General features: G+C 39.3%; 1 protein-coding gene and 1 pseudogene across 5 annotated transcripts in view; one reads left to right on the top strand and one right to left on the bottom strand.

The window, feature by feature from the left end:
* Positions 1-154: 154 nt before the first annotated feature.
* LOC101358952 (zinc finger and SCAN domain-containing protein 2-like) lies at positions 155-1,647 on the top strand (annotated as a pseudogene).
* Positions 1,648-8,645: 6,998 nt separating this feature from the next.
* The window catches only part of RESF1 (retroelement silencing factor 1), a 49,343-nt gene continuing 32,237 nt past the window's right edge, over positions 8,646-25,751 (bottom strand). For 4 of the 5 annotated variants that reach the window (XM_023738095.1, XM_023738093.1, XM_004383630.2 and 1 more), the window contains 2 exons: positions 24,480-24,626; positions 8,646-8,744 (listed from right to left, as the gene is read on the bottom strand). In XM_023738095.1, the coding sequence (XP_023593863.1) occupies positions 8,716-8,744; positions 24,480-24,626 (176 nt within the window). In that variant the 3' untranslated portion in view covers positions 8,646-8,715. Of the gene's footprint in view, positions 8,745-23,940; positions 24,627-25,751 lie in introns of those variants that run through there. The other variant, XM_023738094.1, reaches the window with a different exon arrangement.

The raw sequence follows: 25,751 nt of genomic DNA, 5'->3' as shown, positions 1-25,751 counted from the left end.
AAAAAAAAAAAAAAAAAGACAATATACAGACTGGGAGAAAGTATTTGCAACAAAGTCTACAACATAACAGATAAGAGTAAAATTCCTTGCACTATAAGAGCTTCCACAAATTCACAGGAAAATCAACCCAGTACCCAGTAGAATAAAAGATTTTGAGATCCAGAGTGAAAATGAGGAGAGCTCTCATCAAAACATGTTTGAGGAAGTCAAATCACATGAGTTGTTCTCGGAAATGCCTAAAGGGGAAGGCATTCAGCAATGCAATTGGGAAAGAGAATTTGAGAGAGACTGTGGCTCTAGGAGGCCCCTAGGAAATGCCCCAGGTGAGGGCCATGTAGAGATGCCATCTAAGGGTAGGGAAGCTGGACAGCTCATAGGCCTTCAGGGTACCTACCTGGGTGAGAAGCCCTATGAATGTCCCCAGTGTGGGAAAACCTTCAGCCAGAAATCCCTTCTAATCATGCATGAGCAGACTCACATAGGAGAGAAATACTACAAATGTGACGAATGTGGAAAGAGCTTTAGTAATGATTCTAACTTTAGTAGACACCAAACTACTCACACCAGGGAGAAACCTTAGAAATGCAGGGATTGTGGGAAAAACTTTAGACTGAGTGCAAACCTTACAATCCACCAGAGGATCCACACAGGATAGAAACCCTTTCGGTGTGCTGAGTATGGCAAGAATTTCAGCAGGAATCCCAACCTCTCTCCCACATGGGAGAGAAGCCATACTCATGCCCCAAGTGTGGAAAGAGCTTCGACAACTGGTCCAGCCTTAATACGCATCAGGGAATCCACACTGGAGAAAAGCCTACAAATGTAAAGAGTGTGGTGAAAGCTTTAGTTAGAACTCCAACCTAATTAGACACTAAAGAATTCACATGGGAGAGAAGCCATACAAAAGCACAGACTGTGGGCAGAGGTTCAGTCACTGTTCAGCTCTCATCACTCACCAGAGAACTCACACAGGAGAAAAACCCTATCAGTGCAGCAAGTGTGGGAAAAGCTTTAGCTGAAGCTCCAATCTGGCCATGCACCAGAGAACCCACATGATGAAGAAGCCCGACAAGTGTGGAGAGTGCAGGAAGACCTTCCGCCAGAGCTCCAGTCTGATTGCACACCACAAGATGCACACAGGAGAGAAGCCCTATGAGTGCTTGACGCGTGGGGAGAGCTTCAGCTGGAGCTCCAACCTCATCAAGCACCAGAGGATCTACACGGAGAGAAACCCTACAAGTGTGGTGAGCATGGGAAGTGCTTCAGTCAGTGCTCCCAGCTGGTGGTGCACCAGCAGACTCACACAGGTGAGAAGCCCTACAAATGCCTCATGTAGGGCAAAAGCTTCAGCAAGGGCTCCATTCTGGTCATGCACCAGCGAGCTCACCTGGGAGACAAGCCCTAGAGGTGTCTCAGGTGTGGGAAAGGCTTTAGCTGGAATTCCGTTCTCATTATATACCAGTGAATCCACACAGGGGAGAAACCCTTCAAGTGCCTGACTGTGGCAAAGTCTTCAGCAATAGCTCCAATTTTACTACACATCAGAGAACTGACATGAAAGAGAAACTTTACCAAAGTGGCAAAGAGAGAAACTTTGAGGTGGGGGGACTGGCCCAGGAGAGAGAATTTACACACCTCCCAAAATAGTGGTCCTAACACAAATATATCTGATGTCTCATTAAAAAGAGCCCTTCTTCCTAAAAAAAAAAAAAGGAAAGAAATAGACAAAGGACACTGAAATGAGAAAAAAGGCAATTTACTCAGAGGTTGCTATATAGCAAGACAGTCAGCCACCATCACTTGCCTTTGGCAGAGATTCAAAAGACAGGTAGGTGATTGTGAAAACTGCATAGTGGGAAGACAAGGGAGGGCTCCAGGTGTGCCCTGACTGGAAGCTGTTGGCATGGGGAAGCTGGAGGCAGGCTATCTAGAAGTGGGGCATACTCTGTGATTAGCTAGGGGAGCATATTTGGCTTTTTCCAGTTGGTCCTAAATTGGAAACAGGGACAAAAATTAGGGTAGGTGTCAGTTATTAATCAAGTACTGGACATTTTGGGTCCATTGTTACAGGGGTTGTTAGGCTTCTGGACTGGTAGCTACAGATAGTGGTTTGGCTTTCTGGGCTGGTAGCTAAAGATTATGGGTCAGAGTTCTATTTTTATAAATGGTCTTGCCATTGTCTATTTGTATATTCAGCATATCAGGAATTATGTAGCTATAAGCCAAGGAATGCCACAGATTGCCAGCAGCCACCAGAAGCTACGAGAGAGGCATGGAACAGATTCTCCCTCAGAGCCTCCAGAAGGAATCTACCCTGCTGATACCTAGATTTAGGACATCTGGCCTCCAGAACTGTGAGAGAATAAATTTTTGTTGTTTTAAGCCACCTAGTTTGTGGTAAATTTGTTACAATAGCCACAATAAACTAATACTTCTGGGAAAGAGAAAGTAGTGAAACTCTTTGAAGGTACACTGGGACATTAATGATCACAGAAGGCTGGTGGGAGAGGAGATGAAAAATGTTCTTACTTTCTTAATTCTATTTTGAAGAATGTGTACAGTTTAAGGGGGGAGGATCATTGTTTAGGAAGCACTGAGTTTCTGTTTATGGTGATGGAAATTTTTGCAATGTATATTGATGATGGTCGTGCAACATGATTGATGTAATTGGTGTCACTGAATTGTACACATGAAAAATGTTGACTTGGCAAATGTATTATCTATACGTTTACAATAATAAAAAAAAGGAGAAAAAGGAGTGCATACAGTTTAAAGGAAAATATTCTTGCTGAAGAAAACATATTCTCAGCATCAAGGAAGACCATTCAAGGGGCTAACAGACACGTGAGGAAATGCTTGAGATCACTAGCCATTAGAGAAATGTAAATCAAAACCACAATGAGATACCATCTCACCCCGACATTACTGGCACGAATCAAAAAAACAGAAAATAACAAATGTTGGAGAAGCTGCGGGGAGATTGGAACTCTTCTGCACTGCTGGTGGGAATGCAAAATGGTACAACCATTTTGGAAAACGATATGGCTCTTCCTTAAAAAGCTAGAAATAGAAATACTATATGATCCAGCAATCCCACTCCTAGGAATATATCCTAGAGAAATAAGATCACACAAATAGACATATGCACACCCATGTTCACTGCAGCATTGTTCACAATGCCAAGAAGATGGAAACAACCTAGGTGTCGATCAACAGATGACTGGATAAACAAACTACAGTACATACACGCAATGGAATACTAACCAACAATAAAGAACAATGATGAATCTGTGAAGCATCTCACAACATGGATGAATCTGGAGGGCATTACACTGAGTGAAATAAGTCAATCACAAAAGGACAAATATTGTATTATGAGACCACTACTATAAAAACTTATGAAAGGGTTTACACACAAAACAAACAATCTTTGATGGTTACGAGTGAGGGGAGTGGTGGGGAGGGAAAAACACTAAATAGACAATAGATAAGTGGTAACTTTTGTGAAGGGTAAGACAGTACACAATACTGGGGAAGCCAGCACACCTTGTCCAAGGCAAGGTCATGGAAGCTCCATAGGCACACCCAAACTCCCTAAGGGACGAAATTATTGGGCTGAGGGCTGTGGGGACCATGGTCTTGGGGAACATCTAGCTCAATTGGCATAACATAATTTATGAAGAAAATGTTCTACATTCTACTTTGGCGCGTAGTGTCTGAGGTCTTAAAAGCTTGTGAGCGGCCATCTAAGATACTCCACTGGTCTCACCCCATCTGGAGCAAGGGAGAATGAAGAAAACCAAAGACACAAGGGAAAGATTAGTCCAAAGGACTAATGGATCACAACTACCAAAGCCTCCACCAGACTGACTCCAGCACAGCTAGATGGTGCCCGGCTACCACCACCGGCTTCTCTGACAGGGATCACAATAGAAGTTCCCAGAAAGAACCGAAGAAAAATGTAGAACAAAATTCTAACTCACAAAAAAAGACCAGACTTACTGGTCTGATAGAGACTGGATAAACCCTGAGAGTAAGGCCCCTAGACACCTTTATAGCTCAGTAATGAAGTCACTCCTGAGGTTCACCCTTGTCAAATATTAGAGAAGCCCATAAAACAAAACGAGACTAAATGGGCATACCAGCCCAGGGGCAAGGACAAGAAGGCAGGAGGGGACAGGAAAGCTGGTAATGGAGAACCCAAGGTCAAGAAGGGGAGAGTGTTAACATGTCATGGGGTTGGCAACTGTCATGGATTGAATTATGTGCCCCTAAAAATGTGTGTATCAGTTTCCCTGGGCCATGATTCCCAGTATTGTGGGGTTGTCCTCCATTTTGTGATTGTAATTTTATGTTAAAGAGGATTAGGGTGGGATTGTGACACCCTTATTAAGGTCACATCACTGATCCAATGTAAAGGGAGTTTTCCTGGGGTGTGGCCTGTACCACCTTTTATCTTAGAAGAGATAAAAGGAAAGGAAAGCAAGCAGAATGTTGGGAACCTCATACCACCAAGAGAGCAGTGTCAGGAGAAGAGCACGTCCTTTGGACATGACGTTCCTGCGCAGAGAAGCTCCCAGACCAAAGGAAGATTGATGACAAGGACCTTCCTCCAGAGCCAAGAGAAAGCTTTCTCCTGGAGCTTATGCTCTGAATTTGGACTTGTAGCCTACTGGACTGTGAGAGAATAAATTTCTCTTTGTTAAAGCCATCCACTTGTGGTATTTCTGTTACAGCAGCACTAGAAGACTAAGACAGCAACCAACATCACAAAACAGTATGTGTGTTAATTGTTTAATGAGAAACTAGTTTGCTCTGTAAACCTTCATCTAAAGTACAATTAAAAAACGAAAAAAGAATTCTTCAAAAAAAAGGAAAAGAAAACATATTGTCAAGCAATTTGATTGTTTCCTTGATTTGGTCAATTAGAATGGATTTCTCCATTCCCAAATATTATAGCATTTTGTAATATTTTATTAACAATTTGTTTATAGATTTATTAGAACATTTACTATTCATCCTTTATCATAAATAAATATTTCCATTGTTTCCCCCAGTAGACTGTGAGAACTTTTACGTCGGGGAATGTGTTTTAATTATCAAGTTGTTGCTGTTAGGTGCCGTCAAGTTGGTTCTGACTCATAGTGACCCCATGTATAACAGAACAAAACATTGTCTGGTCCTGTGCCATCTTCACAATAGTAGGTATGTTTGAGCCCACTGTTGGCCAGTGTGTCAGTCCATCTGATTGAGAGTCTTCCTCTTTTTCGCTGACCCTCTGCTTTACCAAGCATGATGTGTTTCTCCAGGGATTGGTCCCTCCTGATAACATGTCCAAAATAAGTAAGAATAAATCTAACTATCCTTGCTTCTAAGTAGCATTCTGGCTGTACTTCTTCCAAGACAGATTTGTTGGTTCTTCTAGCAGTCCATGGTATATTCAATATTTTTCATCAACACCATTAGTCAAATGCATCAATCATCATAATTACAATCAAAGCTGTTTATGTGTCCTTTCTAAAGGATGGGCACTATGTCCAGGAAACTGAGGCTCAGAAAATCTACGATAGTTGCCTTAGGGTTACACAGCTGGTAAATGACAGAACCAGGTCTGCCTGACTCCAAAGCCTAAGATCTTATCCACTTCCTTTACCAGCTTTAGCTCCTAGTGACAATGCCTGGCTTTGTGCCTATTGCTACAGACACTGGCAAACAACAAACCACAGAGACTTCTTAAAAATAATATTCTAATCTTTGATTTATTGGTACATAGATGTATCTAAGTTGTATCTAAATGTATCTAGGTCCAAGTCTCTAGAAGGTGGATTGTAGTATAGGTGCCATGGACCCATGCGAGGTACTTCTCACGTACTCTCCCAACATATCCAAGGGCTGGTATTTCCAAAAAGGCAGCATTGTCAGTCGATATTGGTGTCATAAAATTCATCTTTACCTTCTCTTTTCTTATTGCTTATTCAATAATGAGATATTTGTATTCAGGAGGCTCCAACCCCAACACTTAGACCTTAGTCATTATCATATTAGCCCCACGTAGCCAAACGTTCCACTCTCCACATAGCTGTCACCAGCTCCAAGTTTATCAAATTGCCATGGGTTGTATTAGATTAAATCAAATATGCTAACAACAGTAATGGATTATAGCACTTTAAGTTTTTTAAAAAAAGTCTACAGTGATGAAAGAGAGGGAGAGAAAGAATGAATAAGAAAAGGTGGAAAAATGAAGATAGTAAAGTTCTTTTTTAGTGAAGAATTCTCGCTAATAAATACTGAAGAACTTCTAGAATAACAAACATCACCATTTTACAATCCTAAAAATAATAATTGATTCAGCCATGATCCGTCCATGGATACTAAAACCACTGGGGAATAGTATGTTGAAGAACAGGATACTCATGCAGACTCAAAAGTATCACCTCCACAGTTTACTTATTAATTACAAAGAGGAAAATTTCCTTTATAAAATAGAGACTTGGTCTTCAGTACCTGTATCATTTGCCTATTGCCAGGTGTCAAAATAAAATCAACATTAAGTCAATGATAGAAAATGAATGAAGTTTATTTAGTATACAATTTGTAAATTGGCCAGCACTCTGACTAAGGGGTCAAGAAGTGCTCTGCAGAAGAAGGATTCTCCAGCATCTTATATACTAAAATCTTGAAGAATCATTTGTTACTACAGAAACAGGGCCGAAAAGACAGTTACACAATAACCGGTTCAGAGTAAAAACCTAGTTGAATAGTCAGTGATCAAGCTTCTACATCTAAAGATTATTTTAGAGAGAATTCAATGTTAAATTAAGCTAACCTCCTTTACTAATTAAGATAAGCTATTGTTTGGTTTAAAGATGACTTCAGGGGACAGTTTCAGTTTAAAGTTTAAATATTACCTCAGGGCTACAGTTTCAGGGGATCATCTATCCTCAGTGGCTCCAGAAAGTCTGGATTCCATAAGAATTTGAAATTCTGTTCCACACAGTTAACAAACAATACCAAAACTTAGTGGCTTAAAAACAACAATAATTTATTTGCTCACAATTCTGCAATTTGGCCTTGACTCAGCTGGGCAGCTTGAGCAGCTGCAGTGGGGAAATGCTCACTGGGAAATCCTGCAACAGGAGCTGAAAGAAGAGGAAATGTCTTGGAATAACTGCTCCTTGATTTGTAGGTCATAACAAAGGAACATAAACTTAAAGTTGAAGAAAATTTATGTCCTAGTATATATGACATATATCAGCGTATCTGATATATTTATCCTTCTGGGAATTATTATAGCCCTTAATAAAAATAGCCCTCAAACTACCATACATAAGCCAAGTATTTTTCTAAATATCTATAATTACTGTCATGTTATCACTGTGCTAAGAATGAGGTTGAGACCAGCTAGGGACAGAAAAGGACTTAAATAACAAGTTATGTCAGTTAAAAATTTTTCTAGAAGAAGAATGGTGTCAACCACAAAACATCATTTACCTCACTTGCAGTTAAACTTGAAGCTGCTCCCTCCTGATCTTCCCACTTGCAGCTGTCTTTCAGATCAGTGGATTAGAACTAGAATCCTGGGCATGCGTGGTAAGAGATGAGGTTGACAGCCAGATGGCCCCATCCCATAAAAAGTATTGCCTACGAACCAAAAGACCCATGCCAAGGAACCAAAATCACCAGAGATACATTATCAAGCGGTGACCAAGCACATTTCAGAAGCGATAAGTCTGTCCGCCACTTCCGTGCCAAATCCTACCCGACTCCTTTTTTAACATGTATGAAGTTAATGAATGTATATGATTTCCCCCTTCCCAGGTGGTACAAAACTTCCTCCAGCCGTTAGTTCTGAGACAGTGCTTTGGGACTGATCCCTGTCTCCCTACTAGCTGCCAAGTAATTAAACTATGCCTCGCTTTAAATCTGCTTGACTCTTAGTTATTCTTAACGAGAGTACAAACGGCAAACCCATTGCGTTCGTTAACAAGGTAACACAAATATACTTTTTAAAAAAATACATTTTATGTAAGGACCACTTTGGAAACAAGCATATTTTCTCCACTCAGTTTCAGTGAATGGTTGTACTGTACCACATGCTACATTGATTCAGGGTGTTAAAAATTAATCAAAACACAAAGAAATTGAAAAAAGATTTTTTTCTGAAGTTATTCTATAAGCATGTAGGGAGACCAAAAAAAAGCAAATGGCTCCAAGAAAGCTAGTTACAATGAAACTTATAAAGAGAACAAGAGGGAGAAGAATAGAAAATCAACCACTGGGTTATCTTTTTTTTTTTTTAGAGAGACCAGAGCTTGTTAGTGGTTACCAGGGGTAGGGAGGGGTGGAGAGGGAAGGAGGTCACTGCCTATGGAGTACTGAGCCTCGGTCCTCAGCGATGGAAAAATCACGTTGATCGAGGGCAGGGCTGAACAGCTGACCATTGCAAGTGCTGTCCAACAAGTTGTACACCTGCAAAAAGTTGAAATGGCAAAAGTTGTGCCATAGACACACCTATAACGATGACAAAAAAAAAAAAAAAGATTAGCTGCTGAGGCTGCCAATGCACATGTGATTTGGTTCCCCAGCCCCGAGGCCCAGGGTCATGGCTTCATGAGACATCCCAGTTAATTGGCTCAGCAACATGCCTCGGTGTTCCTGTTCCACCTCCCATTCGTTGTGCAGTGCCTGGAGTCCTAATAGCTTGCAAGTGGCCATCTAAGGCACAACAACTGGTCTCCATTCGCCTAGAGAAACAGAGGAAGAAGGAGAGTCAAGAATATGAGGAGGATTGTGGCTACTTGCCTCCATGAACAACTACATTAGTTAATCTTAACATGATTAATTGAACCCTGCCTTCTGATTTAGGAAATAATATTGAAGTTACTATTCCCTCTCCTTGAGCACACAGAATGTGACCCAGCTGGAGCTGAGCTCACAAGGACTCACAGGACACATCAACTAGGCCCTGAGGTATAAAGACAATAGTGGAAGAGGCTGCGTAGGCCCGGCTCACTATTATTTACTCCCCATTGCTAACCGCCACATTGACTCCTGATGTTTCCCTCCCGTTCTAGTCTCTACAAAAAGGTTTAAGATTAACCAATGTTCCTCCCTGAAGGGTGGAAAACAAGTAATAATGATCTAAGAATGAAAAACCAAACAAAGCATCCATCTTGTGACAAGAGTAAGCAGGATGTCGCCAGATAATCCCCAAAGATGTCACCAGATAACCTCTAAGAATACCAGTAGAAGGTTAACTCATCTAAGACATCATCACCTCAAGGAGAAACTACCACAAAAGATCCATAATCCTGTCCCTGTAAAAGACTTCAGCCGATCTCCAGTGGGGGAGACAGGTTTTTTGGAGGAATCTATTCCCCTCCGTCTCCTATATATGGATATATAATAAACATCTTGCTGCTCATCTCACCCGTCTCAGAATTGGCTATTGCGGCAGGCGGCTCCAATCCGCGTTATTGCGGTAACAATAGCTAAAATAAACTTGGAAAACATCTTAAGAAACTTTCACATAAATCCCATCAAACAGAACACAAAGGACTTTCCACTCTTATCTTTTTCTACTAGCATTTAGTGAAATAGGAATTTGCTGGACCAATGAAGACCCTCCTGACTTTCGTTCCTGAAACCCGTACCAATGATTGTTAAGAAAGATGATTCAAAATGTAAGATTACAATTTCTAGCTAATCCAGTGAAAAAGTGACGCTTTCAATGATTCTACCCGTTTTGTGATGTTGATATATACCGATGATTCTGTAACCTTCCCTGGACTCGGGCAGACATGGCTGTGGCAGCATGCTTGTCCGTTTTCCCATTCTTGCTTATTCTGTAATATTCTTTGGACTCAGGCAGACATGGCTGTGGCAGCATGCTTGTCTGCTTCCCACTTTTGTCCTTTTGAATATATGCCAAATAAAACTTCTTTTTACTTTACTAAACTTTGTGATGTTTTTCCCCTACAACACTTCTCCCTAGGGTCCCTATGGGTCGGAATCACTCCATGGCAACGGGTTTGGTTTTTTGGTTTTTCTTCTTTTACTGAGATCAACAGATATGATGTTACTTCTGGCCTGGCAACTAATAATTTTAGCACCTGCAGCGTAGCTACTAATATCCACCCACCTGCAGTCAGGAGACTTTTTGAGATTTAAATGAGGAGGTAATGGTTTGATGACTATCCTTTTCTAGCAGGACAAGACAAATTTACATTGCTGTAGAGCAGTTTTGGCCTACTATTGCAGTTTGCCTCAGGCTTTTTAAAGGTTAATATTTGGTTTCCTGGATAAGAAAAATCTTTAAATCAAAGTAAAATGTCTGTTATTAATTTTCCTCTTCAACAAGAGTGAGAATTTTCTAATCTTTTCTGATATCAAAGCTGCTTCCTTTAGTATCAGCCAAAGGTCCACTCCAAGCTGAGAGAGGAGAAAGCTGGAAGGGTCCTGCGTTTCTTAGCGAAAATCCCCAAGTCTGCAAGTTCCTCCTTGCAATGAGATGAGCTTAGCGGGGCAACTTCTAGCCCCCAAAGAAAGATTAATGAGCAACAAGCATGTTGACCCATCCTTCTTGTGGGGCCCGACAAATGTTCCTGTTGCCATCCAGTAGATTCCAACTCATAGTGACCCTAGAGGACAGAGAAGAACTGTCCCATAGGGTTTGGAGGCTGTAAATCTTTATGGAAGCAGACTGCCCCAACTTTCTCCTTTTGAGTAGCTGGTTAGCAGCCCGCGCTTAACCACTGCACACTCCTAACAAATGTACTTTTTATATAATCTGTAGCTGATTTTTTTCCTATAATTTCAGTATAGAAGTTATTCATAGGCATCATGTGTTGGGGAAAAGTTACTAAAAACAAAATCTACTCCCAACCCAGAAAACCTTTCCACAAAAATAGAAAAGAAAGTTTTATTATTGAATAAGCATTAAATCAGAATGTGAGACATTATAGGCAATCTGTTAAAAACAGATTGCCAAAACAGAAAGAAATCCTAACCATTATATAGGTAAGGAGGTACAATCGTTACATTCATATTTTAAAGATAATTGTTAATTTTCTAATCTTTCTGGCCTGGAGATAAGGCTGAGCCACCTGAATTTATGCTAATCTCCTTCCCAGAAAAAATGGGAAGGTAGAGGATAATTACCTGAAGTTACATTTACATACGTACTTTTTAGAAAGACAAAGAATTTGCAGTTGAAAGTTATCTAAAGTGGTATCTAAAGAAAGCAATGGAGGAGGGGAGCTCCTTCCCCTATTTTCACCAGGGGAATTTGCCCATTTATTTTCCATTTGTACTTGTCCTTAAACACGCATCTGACAGAGTCAAAGTTATAAAAGAAACATTTATTTACTTCATCTTCTTAACTGTTCAAGGGCAGACTGCTTTTTAATCCTCTCTCCCACTCTTCCCTTTAGTAGTTAAAAAAAAAAATTCTATTGTTTTTTCTTGTAAAGCGGATTTGAGTCTTTCTATTTTAAACTTTATTAAAAGTCAAAGAAATGAAACAGGGCTGGAAACAGAAAAAGATAATTTTTTAAAAAATTTTCTTCCAATTGGCTCTAAATAAATCAGAGGTGGATTATGCAACAGGCAAGTTAAGCATGGTGCTTACCTTGCTTATGATTTAGAAAATAATATTGGAGTCATTATTCCCTGTCCTTGAGCATAGAGACTGTGACCCAGCTGGAGCTGGACTCACAAGGACACATCAACTGGGCCCTGAGATATAAAGACAGTAGCTTGGACAATCTTGGAAAATATCTTTTAGGAAACCTTTCACATAAACCAATCAAACAGAACACAAAAGACTTTCCACTCTTATCTTTTTCTATTAGCCTTTAGTGAATATAAGATTTGTTGGACCAATGAAGACCCTTCTGACTGTTGCTTAAAACTTTACCAATGATTGTTAACAAAGACAATTCAAAATGCAGGATTACAGTTTCTAGCCAATATGTGAAAAGGTGAAGCATTCAATGGTTTTGCCCATTTATAATGTTAATATATACTGGTCATTTCTGTAACATTCCCTGGATTCGGGCAGACAGGGCTGTGGCAGCATGCTTGTCCGTTTCCCCATTCTTGCTTATTCTGTAATATTTCCTCGGACTTGGGCAGTCATGGCTCTGGCAGCATGCTTGTCCATTTTCCCACTTTCATCTATTCTGTAATATTTCTTGGATTCGGGTAGACATGGCTCTGGCAGCAGGCTTTTTCGATTTCCCACTTTAGCCTTTTTAAATATAAGCCGAATAAAAATTTTTTTGCTTTACTAAACTTTGTGATGTTTTTTTCCTACAACACTTACCAGATCATCTGTACTGAACAATTTCACATTTTTTAACCACATCAAAGATTCTGCTTCTAGGTATGGCCAGCATCTGTTTCTCTCCCAACCCCACAGCACCTTCTTATAGAATCAAAGCCTCTTTTCAAATTTACAATCCCTGACTGGGGTTTAGTAAGTAAGCACAAGTAAGCCCATGCTTAACTTGCTTATTGGGTAATGCATCCCTGGACTCCATCTAGAGAGCTTCTAACAGGAACGGATATAGTCCAGGGAACAAAGAAATTATAATACAATAATTTGATTGGTTAATCTTTGGTTGAGGTCACAAGAGGGATGGGTTAGAAGACTGAGAATGGGTTTCTATTGAATAATTGTGTACAGAGGCTTACAGTGATTGATTTCAGGGACTAATTACAGAGGTTTTTCAATTCTAGTTATGTATCCTTTAGGAGAGGTTATAAAAACATCACTAGTTGATGTTAAACAGCTCTAACCAGATGTCTCAGGGATTTGTAATAACCATTCAGTATCAGTACCTCATTTCCCAGAAACAGCTTGTTAAAACAAAACGCTTTTAAGTTGTCTGGGAAACTTCAGAAAAGGCTAGCTCGAGGACCATTTCAAAACAATTTTTTTTATTTCATCCTTGTCATAAAGAAACATTTCTTAGGCTCATTTTACACAAAAAGACACCTGTGTCACACTAATGGACCAAAACTACCACAGCCTAGTCCAGACTGAGTACTGCATAACTAGATGGTGCCCAGCTACCATCACTGACTTGCTCTGACAGGGATCACAGTAGAGGATTCCAGACAGAGCTAAAGAATGTAGAAGAAAATTCAAACTCACAAAAAAGACCAGACTTACTGGTCTGACAGAGACTAGAGAAAAATGGAGAGTGTGGCCCCCAGGCATCCTTTTAACTCAGTACTGAAGTTACTCCTGAGGTTCACCCTTCAGCTGAAGATTAGATAGGCCCATAAAGCAAAACAAGACTAAATGGGCACACCAGCCCAGGGGAAAGGATGGGAAGGCAAGAGGGGACAGGAAAGCTGGTAATGGGGAACCCAAGTTTGAGAAGGGGAGAGAGTTGACATGTCGTAGAGTTGGCAACCAATGCCACAAAGCAATATGTGTATTAATTGTTTAATGAGAAACTCATTTGCTGTGTAAACCTTCGTCTAAAGTATAATAAAATAAATAAAAGGGGGGAGAAAAGACACTTATGTCAAGAGTCCCTTCTTTAGAGTGTATTTCTTTCACATCCTGGCTTGACGAAGAGTGAAACTCCCTCAGTTCCCATGGCTACTAGCAATTAAGAAGTCAAATGGCAGATGCCTATGAAAAGTCTGGGTTAACTCTGCTGAGAGCAAGTCCCTGGCAGGCATGTAAAAAGATCAGTTTAATTCAGCAAAAACTGAGTTTAATTCATTTAGTCCTGGTAAAAAAGGCTTCACAAACTTCTTTATAAGAACAACACCGAGTTTCCTTCACAAATGAATCGATTCTTATTTACAAGCTTATAAATGTACCATCAATAAAATAACTCTTCAAACTATAGTTTATAAATACAATAAATTGTTATATGTCTAATAAAAGTGTTAAGTTGGTGGGCAGTGTCGGTATTTATAATAGCAATAAATACTATATGAAATAATGTTAAGAGAAAGAAGTAGATTATGAAAATAAGAGGCATAGTTACTACAACCAGGTAACAATGTATGGAAGACAATATGTGGATATAGTTTAGCTTTTAAAATATTAAGAAATAATAACAAAATAAATATTCTATACAGTACTTGTATTCAGTTAATGAGAAATGAAGTCCTAAGACATACTACGATATGGATGGACCTTGAAAACGTTATGCTGAGTGAAATAGTAACAAAAGGACAAATATTTTATGATCCTACTTGTATGAAAGATCTAAAACAGGCAAATGTGTAAAGATCAAAGTTCATTAGTAGTTACCAGGCATTGTAAAAAAACAAAAAAAAAACCACCAAAAAAAACCCCAAAACATTGCTGTCAAGTTGATTCTGACTCATAGCAACCCTATAGGACACGGTAGAACTGCCCTATAGTGTTTCCAAGGAGCTGATGGTGGATTTGAACTGCTGACCTCTTGTTTAGCAGCTAAGCTCTTAACCACTGCACCACCAGGGCTCCAATCAGGGGTGGTAGGGATGTGAAAACGGGAGTCATTGATTAGGGGTCACTGAGTTTCTGTTAAGGGTAATGGAAAAATTTGTAACAGATGATGATGGTTGTACAACATGATGAACATAATCAAGGTCACTGAATTGTACATGTAAAAAATGTTGAAGTGGCAAATGTTTTGTAATGTATATTTTTATCACAATAAAAAAAAAGTGATCCTTTAAAAAGCCTTTTGATAAAATTAAGTAGTTTTTTATTTTCTTCACTATCTTCAAATAAATTCTAAACATGTGAATAAATGGAGGCTTAAAGCCAAATGTAATGACCTAAAATCTACCAATCAAAAATAAAGACATTTTGTGACCCTAATACTCCACAACATGTTTTCTCCTTTTCAAAACGGGCAGTTGAGAGCTTGACATAACTAAGGCCATGCTGAAGCTGTTTTCAAGTTTTTTTCTGCCTGCCTTCTCCTTTCCCCATACCTTTGTTAATGAATTTGTTTAGCTCTGTCCCCCCACCTGTGATTTACAGCCCCCCCCATGGAGATTAGAGCCCAGATATCTGGTCTGTAAATCTTTAGCCTGATAAGGGGATGTCCAGCACGTATCTCTTTAGCCTGATAGTCTCTTGTAGTTGTCTTGTAATGTGTAACTCATCCGGCCATCTGTGGGAAACTGCCAAAAGACACTTCTAACTCTTTTAAGAATCATATATAAGCTTTAATGTAAAATCGCCTCTTGGGACTCCATAAACACAGCCTGTGTTTCTGCCGGACTGCCCATTGTCATCTCCTAATAAACTTTCTCTCTCTTTCTGACTTGGAGTACGTTTCATTGGCTCCACTGCTCCAGGGCGCAGACCCTAATTCGGCAACATTTTTCTGGTCGTCTGTTCATCCCTGCCCACCCTCTAAACTGTATGAATGAAGAAAAATCTGTTGCACAATAAAAAAGCTTCTTGAGCTCTTATTATAAAAAGAAGTGTTTTCATAATTTAGCATGTTGATAATTTAATATAAAATTTACAGCAACAACTTAAACTCTTGTTTTTACAGATTCTTCGGATCTTTGTCCATGCTGATATTAAAGTGTGATAAGTGAGATTTTTGGGTTAGAAGCCGAAACTCACTCTGGCCCATCTACACCAAAAAGGCTAGTTAGTGGAAGGATATGCAGAAGCTAATAGAATTCTCACCGTCCACTTGGGAGACCGGGATTTTGATTCAAATGCACCTCATACACGGCTACCATCCGTCAGTGGTGACTTGTGTGTTGCTATGATGCTGAACAGGTTTCAGTGGAGCTTCCAGACTAAGACCAACTAGGAAGAAAGACCTGGTGATTGACTTCTAAAAGTCAGCCAGTGAAAACCCTATAGATCACAATTGTCTGATCGGGGATTATGCAGGACCAGGCAACATTTCGTTCCGTTGTGCGTGGGGTCTCCACAAGTTGGGAGATGACTCAATGGCAGATAACAACAACAACAAATAAAAGTAAAAAAAAAATAAAAAAACTAAACAATCCAACCAAGCCTTGAAAAGACAGTAACCAGGGATTAATTAAAAATCTAGTCAAGGAGTCAAAATCAGGATGACTCAGCTACAGCAATGTTTTTTTCCTTTGTACTCTACTCAAAATTCAACCCCTAGAGAAAGAACCTGATTGTAATTGGTTTGAACCAACTACTGCAGCCAAGGAAATTAAATAAGCAAATCATCCAGGCCTGAGTCATTTGTCCAATCCCAAAATTGAGAGAAGAGTTCTGCATTTTAAACCCATGGACACAGATGGGGCCATGAATGCTGGACACAAAAGAATTACAACATTGATCTCTGTCCAAAAAGTAAAAATTAAAATAAAAGCAGAATAAACAAATTGGACTTTCCTAAGTCATCCTTAGTCGTTGTATCTTGTTGTTAGGTGCCATTGACTAGGGTCTAACTTGTAGCGACTCTATGTACAAAAGAACGAAACGCTGCCTGGTCCTGCACCATGCCCACAATAGTTGTTATGCTTGAGCCCATTGTTGCAGCCACTGAGTCAATCCATCTCATTGAGGGTCCTCCTCTTTTTCACTGACCCTCTACTCTACCAAGCATGATGTCCTTCTCTAGGGACTGATGCCTCCTGACAACATGTCCAAAGTATATAAGACGTAATCTCACCATCCTTCCTCCTGCTTGTACTTCTTCCAAGACAGATTTGTTTGTTGTTTTGGCAGTCCATGGTATATTCAATATTCTTTGCCAACAGCACAATTCAAAAGGCGTCAATTCTTCTTCGGTCTTCCTTATTCATTGTCTAGCTTTCGCATGCATGTGAGGCGACTGAAAACACCATGGCTTGGGTCAGGCACACCTTAATCTTCAAGGTGACATCTTTGCTTTTCAACACTTTGAAAAGGTCTTTTGCAGCAGATTTGCCCAATGCAATGTGTCTTTTGATTTCTTGACTGCTGCTTCCAGGGGTGTTGACTGTGGATCCAGGTAAAATGAAATCCTTGACAACTTCAGTCTTTTCTCCATTTATCATGATGTTGCTTACTGGTCCAGTTGTGAGGATTTTTGTTTTCTTTATGTTGAGGTGTAATCTGTACTGAAGGCTGTGGTCTTTGATCTTCATCAGTAAGTGCTTCAAGTCCTCTTTACTTTCAGCAAGTGAGGTTGTGTCGTCTGCATAATGCACGTTGTTAGTGAGTCTTGCTCCAATCCTAATGCCCCGTTCTTCTTCATATAGTCCAGCTTCTTGGATTATTTGCTCAGCATACAGACTGAATAGGTATGGTGAAGGGATACAACACTGACGCACACATTTCCTGATTTTAAACCACACAGTATCCCCTTGTTCTGTCCGAACAACTGCCTCTTGATCTATGTACAGGCTCCTGATGAGTACAATGAAGTGTTCTGGAATTCCCATTATTCACAATGTTATTCATAATTTGTTATTATCCACACAGTCGAATGCCATTGCATAGTCAATAAAACACAGGTAAACATCTTTCTGGTATTCTCTGCTTTCAGCCAAGATCCATTTGACCTCAGCAACAATATCCCTGGTTCCATGTCCTCTTCTGAATCTGGCCTGAATTTCTGGCAGTTCCCTGTTGATATACTGCTATAGCCTTTTTTGAATGATCTTCAGCAAAATTTTACTTGCATGTGATATTAATGATATTGTTCGATAATTTCCACATTCGGTTGGATCATGTTTCCTGGGAATAGGCATAAATATGGTTTTCTTCCAGTTGGTTGGCCAGGTAGATGTCTTCCAAATTTCTTGGCATAGATGAGTGAGCAATTTCAGCTCTGCATTCCTTCGCTGAAACATCTCAATTGGTATTCCATCAATTCCTGGAGCCTTGTTTTTCACCAATGCCTTCAGTGAAGCTTGGACTTCTTCCTTCAGTACCATCGGTTCCTGATCATATGCTACTTCTTGAAATTACTGAACGCTTTTTGGTATAATGTGTCTGTGTATTCCTTCCATCTTCTTTTGAAGCTTCCTGTGTCGTTTAATATTTTCCCATGGAATCCTTGAATATTACAACTCGAGTCTTGAATTTTTTCTTCAGTCCTTTCAGCTTGAGAAATGCCGAGCATGTTCTTCCCTTTTGGTTTTCCATCTCCAGATCTTTGCACATGTCATTATAATACTTTACTTTGTCTTCTCAAGCCGCCCTTTGAGATCTGCTGTTCAGTTTTTTTACTTTCATCATTTCTTCCTTTTGCTTTAGCTACTCGACATTCAAGAGCGAGTTTCAGAGTCTCTTCTGACAGCCATTTTGGTCTCTTCTTTCTTGCTTGTCTTTTTAATGACCTCTTGCTTTCTTCATGTATGATGTCCTTGATGTCATTCCACAACTCATCTGGTCTTCGGTCATTAGTGTTCAACGCATCAAATCTATTCTTGAGATGGTCTCTAAATTCAGATGGGATATACTCAAGGTCGTACTTTGGCTCTCAAGGATTTGTTCTAATTTTCTTCAGTTTTGACTTGAACTTGGCATATGAGCAATTAATGGTCTGTTCTGCAGTTGGCCCCTGGCCTTATTCTGACTGGTGATATTGAGCTTTTCCATTGTCTCTTTCCACGTATGTAGTCGATTTGATTCCTGTGTATTCCATCTGGTGAGGTCCATGTGCATAGTCACCATTTATGTTGGTGAAAAAATGTATTTGCAATGAAGAAGTCGTTCATCTTGCAAGATTCTATCATGCGACCTCCAGCATCGTTTCTATCACCAAGGCCGTATTTTCCAACTACCGATCCTTCTTCGTTTCCAAGTGTCACATTCCAATCACCAGTAATTATCAATGCCTCCTGATTGCATGTTTGATCAATGTCAGACTGCAAAAGTTGGTAAAAGTCTTCAGTTTCTTCATCTTTGGCCTTAAGTGATTGCTGCATAAATTTGAATAATAGTCGTATTAACTGGTCTTCCTTGTAGGTGTGTAGATATTATCCTATCACTGATAGCATTGTACTTCAGCATAGATCTTCAAATGTTTTTTTCTTAAAATTTTTTTTTTTATTGTACTTTAGATGAAGGTTTACAGAACAAATAGCTTCTCATTAAACGGTTACTACACTTATTGTTTTATGATATTTGTTAACCCCACGACATGTCAACACTCTCCCTTCTTGACCTTGGGTTCCCTATTACAAGCTTTTCTGTCCCATCCTGCCTTCTAGTCCTTGTCCTAGGCTGTTGTACCCCATTAGTCTCGTTTTGTTTTTTAGGCCTGTCTAATCTTTGGCTGAAGGGTGAACCTTGGGATGAAATGTTCTTTTTGATGATGAACGCAATGCCATTCCTCTTCAAGTTATCATTCCCGGCATAGAAGACCATATGATAGTCCAGTTCAAAATCACAAATACCAGTCCATTTCAGCTCACTAATGCCTAGGATATCGATATTTATCCATTTCATTTTTGATGATTTCCAATTTTCCTAGATTCATACTTCGTACATTCCATGTTCCGATTATTAATGGATGTTTGCAGCTGTTTCTTCTCATTTTGAGTCTTGTCACATCAGCAAATGAAGGTCCCAAAAGATTGACTCCATCTACAGCATTAAGATCAATTATACTTTGAGGAGGCAGCTCTTCTCCAGTCATCGTTTGAGTGCCTTCAAACCTGGGGGGGCTCATCTTGCGGCACTATATCAGACAATGTTCCACTGCTATTTGTAAGGTTTTCACTGGCTAATTCTTTTCAAAAGTAGACCGCCGGGTCTTTCTTCCTTGTCTGTCTTAGTCTGGAAACTCAGCTGAAACCTGTCTTCCATGGGTGATTCTGCTAGTATCTGAATACCGGTGGCATAGCTTCTAGCATCACAGCAACACGCAAGCCCCCACAGTATGACAAACTGACAGACAAGTCGGGGCATTGTATCTTAGTCTACTCTATTTCAGATGACTTTATTAATTCTTCTGGTGCAAACTTCACTTCCTAGTTCTTAATAACCACCACCTGAGTTAAAGAGAAGGCGCGCTGGTGGCACAGTGATTAAGCATAAAGATTACAGCCTTGAAAACTCTATGAGGGCAGTTCTACTCTGTCCTATAGGGTCACTATGAGTTAGAATCGACTCGTTGGCAAAAGGTTTGTTTGTTTGTTTGTTTTGAGATAAAGAGGAACTGGAATTATTTTCTCAGTTTAATAAATTAAGAAGGATCTAGAGCCATCAGAATGAGACTATAGCTATTGGATAGAAAAAAAAAAAAAAACATGTAGAAATAAGCTGTGCTTGAAATCAGGGGTCATAACAGTCACGAGGTCCCAATAGCTAACTTATAAAAAAAAAGACTATAACAAATTGACCCTGGAACAGGAAATTCAGGGGCCTTAGGTAGATCTAGGGAGCACTGGTAGCATAGTGGTTAAGAGCTTGGCTGCTAACCAAGAGGTCAGCAGTTTGAATCCACCAGCCTCTCCTCAGAAACCCTATTGGGCAGTTCTACTCTGTCCTGTGGGGTCACTATGAGTTGAAATTGACTCCATGGCAATGAGTTTGGTTTTTTGGTTTTTTAGATAGATGTAGAGAAATTGAGAAATGTAAATCCATGAGTGTAAACCCTGTTTCATTTCTGTCATTCATGAGGCTAGTTTTTCTGCTTCTATGTTCAAAACTCCTTGTAATCAAAGTTTCAGTGTCTACTTTTATCTGAAAGGTTAAAAAGGTTAAGACAGTGGGGATACAGCACTTCTCAAAACTTACGACTTCTGTGACATAATTCTTTTTTTTTTTGCAAAACTTTACTTCCTCTGAAACAAGTGAAAATTGATGAAAATTGTAGCAGAGGATTTCTTTAGAAACCCAACAGTGAAAATTATTAAAATGCAAATAGATGGTAAATGCCAATCTAATCTATAGGACCAAAATTGAAAGTGATACCAAAGGTACTTTGAATGTTGAAAGCAACAATAAGCAGCTTGTACCTTAAGTAATTTTAAAATATTGTCCATTACTATGTGTCAGAATCCCAGATTCCAGACTCTCAGAAGCTTATGAGACAGTAGATGTTTGTTGGTTTAAGCCACTATATTTAGGTATAATTTATTTATTACACAGCAATAGATAAATAATGCAGATTTTAGTACCTGAAAGTGAGGTGCTGCCAGTGCAATTTTCTGTGTAATACTGTAATGGTGGACATATGACATCCAGCGTTTGTCAAAACCCGCAGAACTGTACAACACAGTGAACCCTAACATGAACTAGAGACTTTAGTTAATAGTAAGCAGAGCTTTGAACATGTTAGTTCTTGTTAGAACCTCTGCTGAGAATCTGCATTTCTAACAAGTTCCCAGGTGATGCTAATGCTGCTAGTTAGGGCCCAATTCTGAGAACCACTAGTACAGCAGTGGTTCTCAAAATTTATTATATATAATAATCACCTAGGGATCTTATTAAAATGTAGATTCTGATTCAGTGTATCTATGGTGGAGAATGCTTGAACTGGTTCAAAGCTCAGCCACTAAGGCCTCAATATTGGTTCATCTATTGTAACTATGTATCACAAGAATGCAAAGTGTTTTAAGGAAAACAATGTTCTGGAGGAAGGCGATAAATGGGAACTTTCTGTACTTTTGTTCAATTTTTCTGTAAACTTAAAACTGCTCAAAAAAATAAAGTCTTAAGATTTTTTTTGTGTGAGCATAAAGTTATCGTGGTGGGTTAAGTTGTGCCCCCCCAAAATGTGTGTCAATTTGGGTAGGCCATGATTCCCAGTATTGTGTGGTTGTCACCATTTTGTCATTAGATGTGATTACTTTAAGTGTTGTAAATCCTAACCTGCACGTTAATGAGGCAGGATTAGAGGCAGTTATGTTAATGAGGCAGGACTCAATCTATAAGATTAGGTTGTACGTTGAGTCACTCTCTTTGGAGATATAAAAGAGAGAAGGGAGCAGAGAGAAGGACCTCATTACCACCAAGAAAGGAGGGCTGGGAAGGGACTTGGTTTTCTGGACCCAAGGTCCCTGCACTGAGAAGCTCCTAGACCACAGGAAGATTGATGACAAGGACCTTCCCCCAGAACTGAGAGAGAGAGAAAGCCTTCCCCGGGAGCTGGCACCCTGAATTCGTACTTCTAGCCTCCTAGACTGTGAGACAATAAATCTGTTAAAGTTATTGACTTGTGGTATTTCTATTATAGCAGCACTACATAACTACAACAATTATCTTCTGAAGTCTTACTACCCTTAGAAATGTAGTTCTAAAATGAGATTTATCAAATGGTCAACATCATTAGCCATTAGGGAAATGCAAATCAAAACCACAATGACAGATCACCTCACCCCGTAAGACTGGCAATGATTTAAAAAAAAAAAAAAAGGGAAAACAACAGGTGTTAGCAAAGTTGCGGAGAGACTGAAACCCTCATCCGTTGCTGGTGGGAATATAAAATGGTGCAGCTACTGTGGAAAAGTCGGGCGATTCCTCATGTGAAGGAGCAGTTTTCAAACGAGGAGTCTGGAATGGGTTGGGCTTCAGGCTAAGATGCAGGCCAGACTCCATGTTGATTATAAGTTTTGCTTCTGCTTTAAAAATACAGCCTTCTAACTCTCTGTAACTTTCCACTATACCCTGTAAATCTTGGAGATAAGAATGTGGTTATACTTGCTGAAACTTGTGGTCAGCCAGTTCTCAGAAGAATGTTTGCTCAGAATATTCTCAGAAAATCTTTTAATGTTTCAAAAGATATGTTTGTACTCTCTATTACATAACTGTTGCTGTTTTGTCCTATAAAGGCCGCCCTGCCTGTTTATCTTTTGGAGCATTATGAAGGTTATTACTTTTGATTTGCTTCCCAGTTCTGAACTGCCTAATTCACTCAATAAAACTCTGTGCTGTAATTTTACAGAGACTCAAGTTGTTTTCTTTGACACTCAGAAAGTCGAACATAGAACTACCATGTGACCTGGCAATCCCAGTCCTAGGCATATACTCAGAAGGCAGGAACACAGACAAAAACCTATATACCAATGTTCGTTGCAGCACTTTCACAATAGCCAAAAGGTGGAAACAACCATAGTGTCCATCAACAGAGAAATGGATAAACAAAATGTGGTATATACATGTACAATGGAATATTAGTCAGCCATAAACATAAGTTCTAGTGCATGCCACAACATGGATGCACCTTGAAAACATTACACTGAGCAAGTCAGTTGCAAAACGGCAAATACTATTTATGTTCTCACTTATAAGCAAATATACAGAAACCAAAGACTATTAACGGTTGCCAGGGGTAGGAGAAGGGAGAGAGGTAAAGTTTTGGTTCAAAGGGCATTAGAGTTTATGTTAATGGTGGTAGAATATTTTGAAAAACAACAAAAAAAAGTTGAGTTGATTCCAACTCATAGTGACCCTATAAAACAGAGCAGAACTGCCCCATAGGGCTTCCAAGGCTGCAAATCGTTACAGATGCAGACTGCCACGTTTCTTCCGTAAAGCAGCTGGTGGGTTCGAACCACCAACCCCAGGTTAACAGCCGAGTGCTTTAACCACTACATCAGCAGGGCTCCTATTTTGGAAAATGGTATTGATATGTGGTGGCACAACATTAAAAATGTAATCAATGTCACTGAATTGCAAACCTGGAAGTTATGTGGTTGAATGTTTTGGCATGTATATTTTCATAATTTAAAAATAAATAAAATGAGATTTAACTATATAGCCATTAAGATTTTATAAAACTGAGCAAAGTTTACTGAGTCAAAGTACAATCCAGAAACATGTAAATGGTTATATCTTGCCCTCAGCGTTTTCATTCACTTTTCAGAACTTAGCAAAATTTGTCTTCTTTTCCGAATGCAATCCAGAATATATCTAATTGTGACAGCTTAATTGGTATTTCAACTTGATAAAACACTTTTCTAAAATGTCTCCTCTTCTGAGAATAGGAAATTAAAAAAAAAGAAAAAACCACCAAACCATTAAGGCTTCATATGTAGTTTTTTAAAAAATAAATGTTTATTTTAAGTAGGAAAAGTAATGTTTAAACATTATCCAAAGCTTGTGTTCAGTTTAACAAGTAAAAAACAAGACTTCTGTTTTGTTTACAATTAGGAGGTACAAAACACTTGAGAATACATTTTGACAGTCAGTGGGTATTTTTAAAAAATAAGTTTTGCTAATGTAGCTTAAACAAAATATACTTACAGTGCCAGTTAAAATAAACAAGCCCTTACTGAGGAACTGTCCTTCCTCATGATGGATAGTTGGTATTTCAAAATAACATTCATTGTGAAGAATTCCTTTTAAAACAATGGTAAACCTGGTTCAACAATGTAGACGTTCAAATACCTTACGGTCTCTCCCTGGCATATACCATTTTTTAATGTCTGCCGACCTACAAACAAGGTTCGCAAGTCATTTTAATTAAGAAATTTCAATGAAGCATATATTGGTACCCATACTCTCTGACAGAGAAACATTAATTGTGGCAATTACAGCATCACGTCTCATAATTACTTTAAAGGACTGTTACCAAGGCTTCTGCTTCTCTTCTCCATGTACATCTTTTTGTAGGTTTGAAACATTGCTTTTGAATCTTTTACTGTGTTTTGTTGTGTCTCAAGTCCATCTGCGCTGACACTTCTCTTCGGTAGTTTGGATTTAGGCAAAACATTTTTATCTGGGGACACACACACAAAAAATCTCTGTAACTCAATGTTAGATGTGATCTATACAATCAAAATTAAGAGGAAAAATATGCATTCACCATCTGCGGCCGGTGCTTGGGATAGGACACTAGAGCAAGGAGCTAAAGTTTGACAAATTATAGTTCTTTAACTATGGAACTGTAAATTACACACATAGGACACATCTTACATCTCCTTTGGGGGCTCTTCTCTAGTCTTATCCCCATCATCACTGCCCAGGGGTGTTTGGGTCTAGCTTTACCCTTGCTCAATAAAATATCATTTGAGCACTTTATTATGCCCAGGATCTTTTTAACAGCTACCTAGAGCACAGGTGCCAATCAACTTACACAGCTTTACAGTGAGTGGGAAGGATAATTCTAATATTCTGGTCTGGTCTAATATTCTAAGACACAACTGCACTTTTCTGCCCATTTCTTCAGACTATTTCAGTATTGTCAGCCTCACTATACTTGTTTTGCTGGGCGTAGCTCTTCCTACTTCTGTGCATTTCTAGATCTGATCCTTCTTCTTATTAGCTTCTTTACCCTGCTAATAATTTCCATACTTTTCACGCCTGCTCTAGCCCTTCCTTTCTAGATAATGCAGTCTTGTTTCTCCTCTTTCCGCCTGGGTGGATCTTTGAGATGCTACAATTCAGTCAAGTATTCTGTCCTGTTACATCAGTATTTCTCTGCTTCAAACTCAAGTCTACTACGTCCTTCGTTTTTCATTTTTGTAATGCAGATGCCTAAGGTGAGTTTCCCAGTTGATTCGTATTAGATCTGTCACACTCTGCACAGATTTCTCAGCCTGCACCATTCACATTCCAATCTTTCCTATCAAATTTAAATGTACACTTATTTAAAAAGTTTTCTATATAGCTCTTTGGAAGCATGTGGCTTTTTTCTGGTCTCATTTTTGACTGATTCACTGTTCATCTTAAGTGTATGTTTCCTCTTTCACTCTTTCCCAGAGAGATACATCTTCCAGGGTCAGTTCCATTTGCTCCCAATATGCCTTTTAATGCCCACATGGCACCACCTCCATTTTCTCCCTTCTCAAATCAGTTTTTACCTATTTATATCTCATCATACTCTACAAAGCTCTATGACTAT

Source organism: Trichechus manatus, unplaced genomic scaffold, assembly GCF_000243295.1.
Source record: "Trichechus manatus latirostris isolate Lorelei unplaced genomic scaffold, TriManLat1.0 scaffold00112, whole genome shotgun sequence".
Taxonomy (NCBI): domain Eukaryota; kingdom Metazoa; phylum Chordata; class Mammalia; order Sirenia; family Trichechidae; genus Trichechus; species Trichechus manatus.
Note: the sequence above shows the minus strand (reverse complement) of the source record. Positions and strands in the feature narration are given on the sequence as shown.